General features: G+C 45.4%; 1 protein-coding gene across 1 annotated transcript; it reads left to right on the top strand.

The window, feature by feature from the left end:
* Positions 1 to 2,874: 2,874 nt before the first annotated feature.
* fam110d (family with sequence similarity 110 member D) lies at positions 2,875 to 5,986 on the top strand. The gene has a single exon (XM_071926665.2). The coding sequence runs from the start codon at positions 2,916 to 2,918 to the stop codon at positions 4,251 to 4,253; it is 1,338 nt and encodes a 445-aa protein (XP_071782766.2). The 5' UTR covers positions 2,875 to 2,915; the 3' UTR covers positions 4,254 to 5,986.
* The last annotated feature ends 986 nt before the right edge of the window (positions 5,987 to 6,972 follow it).

Here is a 6,972-nt window from a genome sequence, read left to right as displayed (position 1 = left end):
TGGGCAAATTGGTTTTTTTTTCATGTTAGCTAATGTTGGGCTAAGAGATACTTTACAGTCTTTCAGAAAATACAAAGCCACTTTTGAATTGTTGAATTGTTGTGCAATGAGATTGTATTATGCCATTATCTATTCAACAAATGTGTTTCCATTACTTTACTTTATTGACAAAAAACTTTACCACTGACTTTACCAAAATTTCCATAAAAATAGATGGAAAACCAGCTATTGCGTGTAATTCGCTCTTCTTTAATCCAGTAGTTATTCATGCTTGGGACGGTGCTTAATATACACTGCTCAACCTTGTCTTAGGTGTTGTACTTTTAGTCGGTGGTACACAATTCAATATTTATAGTGAGAAAGCCAATATTACAAGACTGCTTATTTAAAGTTTAGGCTTGGTTGGGGTGTCAATGGGCTAAAGTGCATTCCATGTACTCATGTTCTCATGGGTTCGAATATGGCTTGACCTTTGTCACGTGTCATCCTGCCACTCTCTACTGTTTACTATCTAATAAAACAAGAATGCTTTAAAAATAGTTTAGAGTAGGCTAGGTTAAGTGTGTATTGTAGCTGCCACTATTAATGGTGTCACACGGTTCATCCTAAAAGATGAGACATAGATCCTTTTCCTGCCAAAGGAGGTCGTTCATTGTTTCCCTCAAATGAAGGAAAGGCTAAAATAGCATTTGATATATTTTGAAGTGAGCCTGAGGGAACCATCAGAACAACAATATAGCACTCCTCAGCTGTCTAGCACAGCAGGAGCATGTTTCTCTCCAGACGGACTCTTAATACATTTTGAAGGGAGGCAGATGAAAAACAGGCACCACCTGTGCCTCTAGGTATTTATAACAGCTTCAAGTTTTAAAGATGTGTTCTTTGTCCACCCGGTTTGCACATGGCAGCCTCTCACAACCTCCTCTTTTTTCCTACACAAAAGAAAAGAATAGGGAATATGAAAAAAGGCCTAATAATCTGCAAACCAACTGTGCATACGACCGTCTTTCATTTACAGGGAAACCTTTTATTGCCTCGTGCTGGCACACATATACACGCATACGCATATGGGCACAGGCACAAACATAGGAACACTCATAAGCAAACTAGAGCATATACACAAATACACACATGCCCCATGCACTAATACACATGCATGCACATACACATAGACACATGATAACTGTGTTGGGATGCTTTTACAGCTATAAATACTCTGCCTGCACCTCCTTGGGTAGAGCCTATCCCGTTATAGGCACGTGCATCCTCCTCTCCCCCCTTCTCTCCCTCCTCCCTCCCAAATCCCACGTAGTGTTATGAGAACCTAAAAATATGTTCAACCTCTCTCTCTCTCTCTATACAAGTCACAGCATCAGTAAGAAATGTTGGCTAGCCATTTGACAGCGTCATGCACTTAATTTGGTTTAAAGTGTCATTTAACTTTTGTTGGGGCTTGTTAATTTGAACAGCAAGCTGTTTAACTGTGACTATGAAAGAGTTATTACTTTAGAAGTGTATTGGTTTACTTAAGCAGTTATTTAGGTATATTAACAGCCTCAGTCTGAGCCTCAGTCAGTATTCAGTGCAGCTGCATAGGAATGCAGATGCAGGTACAGTATGTGGAAACCTTTTAAAACTCAAATGCCGCTTTTCTGTCACAGCAATGCATGCATAGGAAACGCCTTATAGGTGTGTATGTGAATTCCTGTATCTGATGTGTGTTCACACTTATGAAATACCTTTGAATATAGGGTTCAATACAAAAAAATGGTTATTGAGAGACTGTCCCCTTACTGAAATGTCACAGGTTCAGTCCCTGTAACAGTTAATGTATCCTGCAACAAACATTGAACCCTTACCTGTTTACTGATTGTGTGTTGCTTTGGATAGGAGTGTCAGCTACATGCCTAAATCTGGTGTACATCTTTGATTTAACATGGACAAGGCAGGGGGTTACTAAATTCTCATTAAAGTCAGCTCTCTGCTTCGTGGGAGCACTGCTCTCTGCCCAGCTCTAGACATGGGACTCCCTCCAGCTTTAAATAAGCATGATCTGAGCTGAGCTTAAGGGACCACTGTCCTTTCTGCCATCTGGTCTCTGCTGCTTACCCTGGTGAATAGTAGTCCGAACTAAAACCACTCTTTCTCTCTCTCTCTCCCAAGGGTCCTGAGTGCAGGTGAGGTGAGGACAAGGACAAGATCTCCATCTGCCCATCTGTCCATCAACGAACCAAGTACCTTGGTGCCGGCCACCCTCAGGTCACCTCAACCACGACGGGCGACAAACAATAAGAGTCTTGACCCAGCGTCCCTCAGTCAGCCTGCACAAAGCAAATATTTGGAGCCATCATATCTCATTTCCCTGGGCAGCCGTCGCTGAAAAGATCAACAGAAAAGGGTGTTGTTGGGGGACAGAAAGAGAGAAGAAAAAGTGGGGGAGGAAAAAGTAACCCTTTCAAAGTGAACTCTGCCTGCTATTTCTGCTGCTCTGTGGGCAGGGAGCGTCTCATTTGGGAGTGCTCTTGGCCGACGGAAAAAGGATTTCCCTGTGCCCTGCCCGCCTATCCAAATGCCTGTGTAAATACTGGATAGAGATATCAATTTGTCTGGGCTCTAACACTGCCCAACAAAGAGACTATAAGCTATCTATAGAAAACTTCACAACAAACTTGGCCTCTGTGGTCTCTGGAATTGCTACCTATCTATTACCCTTCAAGGAAGATTCAAGAGCTGTGAGAATGGGAATGAGAGCTGCCACGGTTTTCTATAGCTAAAGACTTTGTTAAACGCTTTCAGTTGTTTTGAAATTTTTACAGGACCAACACCAGCTCCCAGGGGGACACCTTTCACTATAAAAACCGTCAGCCATTTGGGGGCTGCAGTTTTGATGTCTTTTCCCAGTTTGGCGAAGCAGCATGAAGCCACTGACGCCAATTGGATCCCCCTCCCCTCTGAGGCTCCTGAACAAGGGTCCAGACTACCTGCGTAGACAGATAGACGGTGGGGGCCACGGCCGCTCAATCAGTGCTGTGGAGAGGCTCGAGGCGGACAAAGCCAAATATGTGAAGAGCCAGCAGGTCATCAACAGCAAGCAGGAACCTGTACTGGTTCCCTGTGCCACCCCACCACCACAGCCCCGGCGACCCCTCGCCATACCCAGTACGCTAACCCCTCGTCTCCCCCCACGCCGGTCGTCCAACACCCCATTCTCCACACTCTCTGGCTCTTTCACCTCGCGAGATGAGAATGAAAACGATGACTCCAGAAAGGAGAACCGACGGACCTCTGTGGACATTGAGGCAAATAACAGGAGCAACCTGCCTCCCAGCCCCAGGACCCCTGGGACTGTGCCCTTGGTAGCACCGCACAGTGCCCCCGTACTCAGGAGGAGCACAGGCAAACGCATGCTGCGGCCAGACTCCCTGCTCATCTACCGGCAGAAGAAAGAGTGCAAGAGTCCCAGTGGTGCAGCAGTGGGAGAGAACAATAACATGGAGGTGAAGGGCTACAGTTTTGTCCGCCGCCTCTTCCAGGGCTCCATGAGAGAGAGGAGTGGCGGAGGTGAGGGGGGAACACAGAAGATGGTGATCAGTGAAGAGAAAGCTCCATCTCGGGACGGAGACTCCCGTATGTCTTGGACCAATGACAAAGACACCACAGATGGTGGACCAGGGAGCAGGGGGTCCAGTAAAACAGACCATGAACGCACACCAGGCTCTATCCCCAGCCCCGGGTTTAGCTGCCCACTTGAACGGACTAAGAATGGATTTACAAATGGCATCAGTGATGGAGTCAGCAACGGTGTCACCAATGGCAACCACTCACGTAACCAAGATGATGAGAACGACCCCTGGAAGCGGGCATCACCGCCACCGCCACCCAGAAGGTTGCAGCGCTCCAAGTCAGACCTGCGTCTGCGCTGCTCGGTGGCGTTATCGGAGCAGGAGCGTTTCTTTGACTTCTGCGGGCTGGACATGGACATGATCGAGCGGCTGGGTCGGGACAACTTCCTGTCTGGGGCCAGCTCCATAGACACGCTCTCATTGGCGCTCCGCAGTGTGGGCGGGGGAGGCTGCGGGGGCTCGGAGCCCAGTGAGTTCTCCCGCCACTCAGGAGACGGGCTGTTTCAGGAGGAACTGGCCGAGCAGCTTCCCTCTGGTGTGTCGATCATCGAGAGAAATGCTCGCGTCATCAAGTGGCTTTACGGTTGTAAGAACGCGGCCCGCGAAGGACCCAAAGAGTCAACTGTTTAGTCCCTCGCTCTCCCCTACCCCAAAGAGACTGTTTCTTCAGTGGAGGCAGGACAAAGACTGTATATTTTACTGCTACTTGTTATCGCCTGCCAAATTGATATGTTGTATTTATAGATCCTATGGAAATGTTGTGTGGGTATAGCAACACCTTATTGCCGAGTGGAACCATTTACCCCGGCAAAACGTTATGGTGTCAGTGCATGTGTGTGTGTGGAGTGGAAATTGCTGCCCTCTCCATTTATAGCTCCTATCCAGTTATTGACTGAACTGGATTCAGACCTGGTCTGAAATCACCCCCTCTGATCCACCCTACCCCCACAAGGCACATAAATGTAAAAGTGTATGTTCGTCATAGCACAGTGGACACCATGTTTAGTGTCCTTGACACCAAACATAACCCAACACTCTTCCCAAATGAATAATTTACAATGGAAAACCACTAAGCTTTTTTTTTTCTAAACTGGAGAACTGTTGTGTGAGTGTGAAGTGAACCATGAGTACCTCATTCGGAACTGTCCCAGTTTAGTTTGTGTGTTGCTTTTTTTTTTACTCCTTAAACGCAGGCGTTGGAACAAACATGCGAGGCACCCCTGTGGGGCTGTTAATGCACTGAACTGGACAGAAAGAGAGAGGAAATGAAAGAGACAGAGAGATGCAGCTTTGACTCTTTACAGAGACTCATCTCATAGAACCTAGAACACTGAGCTATACTCTAAGGAGTACCTGGATAGTGGAAGGCGAGGAGCCATGCCTGGCCAGTAATTTTGATCCTCTCATCTCAAATTCACACCCCTAAAGAGGGCTAATTCTCACACAGTATACACTGACCAATAATCAGTTGTGACACGTTCATATTGATTGTCACAGCTAATGCTTCATGTCTGTTCAGCGCTCACAGCTGCGTAAGCTATAGTGTTGCAAAAATGAGGCCGCTACTGGTCACTTCTTTGAGAGCAAAACTGGACTTTTGCACGCAAATATCCACACAATGGGCATTTAAATCTCACAAAATATGTATTTAATTAATGGATGAATTTATGCCACTGAAAAATATGTTATAAACCATAAAATATAAGTGTAAGGGACCATAAGTCTTCAGACCCCTACTGCCAAATGATTTAGGATTTCACTTCTACAACCTGGCAGTTTACAAAAGTCCGACCTCCCCAGCCGGTTCAATCAGCCCCTCTGTTACCAGTGATCATCTGGGTCTCTCCCATCGAAGCGAGGGAGGAAGGATAGGGAGGTCGAAGCCGCCCTTCTCTCTCTGATAACCACAGATCCTACCTCACTTCATCAATCCTTGAGTGATTCCTCCTTTATCTCCATGAAAGGTCATTTCCATTGCTTGGCCCGGAGGATGCCACTGAAATATGAACTGGGTGTCTGCCGTGGCATGTGGAGGATAGAATGAGAGGAGTATCGGGTTAAGTACTATTGGACCCAAGGGCACCTGATATTTGTACATGTGATAAATTAACACAATTTCTTGCAGCCTTGGTATGTTTTTTTTCCTGTATGTGTCATCAGCATGCCACCCAAACTCTCTTGAACCCCTTCAACCTGGATTTTTTTTTTTTTTTTAAATCTTCCCCCTGAAAAACCGTTTGGTTGCATGTTTACAAAAGTGGCTCCATAAATTCTGAATCTCTATGTTTTATTTTCTATATATGAGAGATTTAGTTTTTATTCCAAAGAGGTTCGTCTATGATGTACACAGCAAATAAAAAGAAATAAAGAAATATTTGTGAGAAAGTCATCTCTCTGCTGTCTTTTTTTGTTTGTTGGATGATGCAGTTTTTGCAATGCAGTGTTTGTATGTACGCCAATCACAGCACACATAGCCATGAGACAGAAAAAAAGTTTTTATGAACTCAGAATGGCTGAAAAAATGATTCTAACTTCCAGAATTCAATGAAAAATATAAATATTACACAGTAAATATTTAGTAAGTTAGTTAGTTATTACATTAATTCTAAATATTTAATTGTGGTAATTAATTAGTTGTACAATTATCAAAGATTAACTGGAAAGAAGCAGCCTGTACAAAAGCATGCAGAGTACATGAGCTGTGACTGGGTTGTTTTCTAATCTGCTCAGAGTGTAATGGCTGAGTGAGTCAGTGTTGTGACGCTGTCTCGCCCTTGACTCTTTGTTGCCTCCCTCCACCACACCACGTCTCATTTTTCACAATATCTCAAGTGGCTAAGCGCTAATCCTTTTAGCATTCCCTGCATAGTATGCTCTTGAGTGAGTCGCAACAGGTTGTGTTTACAGACAACAAGGAGGGCTCTGTGTGGCATGATGCTGTGTCTATGTGGTCCGACTCCTCTATCTGCCTCTATTTTCCTCTCCTTTTCAGCCCTGAGTCAGCATTTGTTTCTACACGCACCGATTCACACATGCACACGCACACAAAATGGATTCAAATCCTATGGAGGCTCGACATGGTTTGAGGATATTTAAGGATACAAAGAGCATAGTCTCCGCCACATGGCCTGGCCTCCTGTTACTGCAGACACTGAACACAATTTCTCTAGCTGTTTGGCCCTTTCTTTAGCCCTGCAATCTGTAAGCCTCAAACAGCAACATACACACACACGCACACATACACACACACACACGTCCAATTTCTCTCTCCCTTACCACATTTCCCCTTCCCTCCCTCTGTCTTTCCCAATGTGGAACAAAACAATAGCCCTCCTGTCTGTGTGTGTGT

The sequence above is a fragment of the Centroberyx gerrardi genome, chromosome 12 (genome assembly GCF_048128805.1).
Source record: "Centroberyx gerrardi isolate f3 chromosome 12, fCenGer3.hap1.cur.20231027, whole genome shotgun sequence".
In the NCBI taxonomy this organism is placed as follows: Eukaryota; Metazoa; Chordata; class Actinopteri; order Beryciformes; family Berycidae; genus Centroberyx; species Centroberyx gerrardi.
The sequence above is the reverse complement of the archived record's forward strand: the minus strand, read 5'-3'. Positions and strand labels throughout refer to the sequence as shown.

What these genes read in the sequence shown, in the direction of transcription:
- fam110d (XM_071926665.2), top strand. Translation starts at nt 2,916, where the DNA reads ATGAAGCCACTGACGCCAATTGGATCCCCCTCCCCTCTGAGGCTCCTG.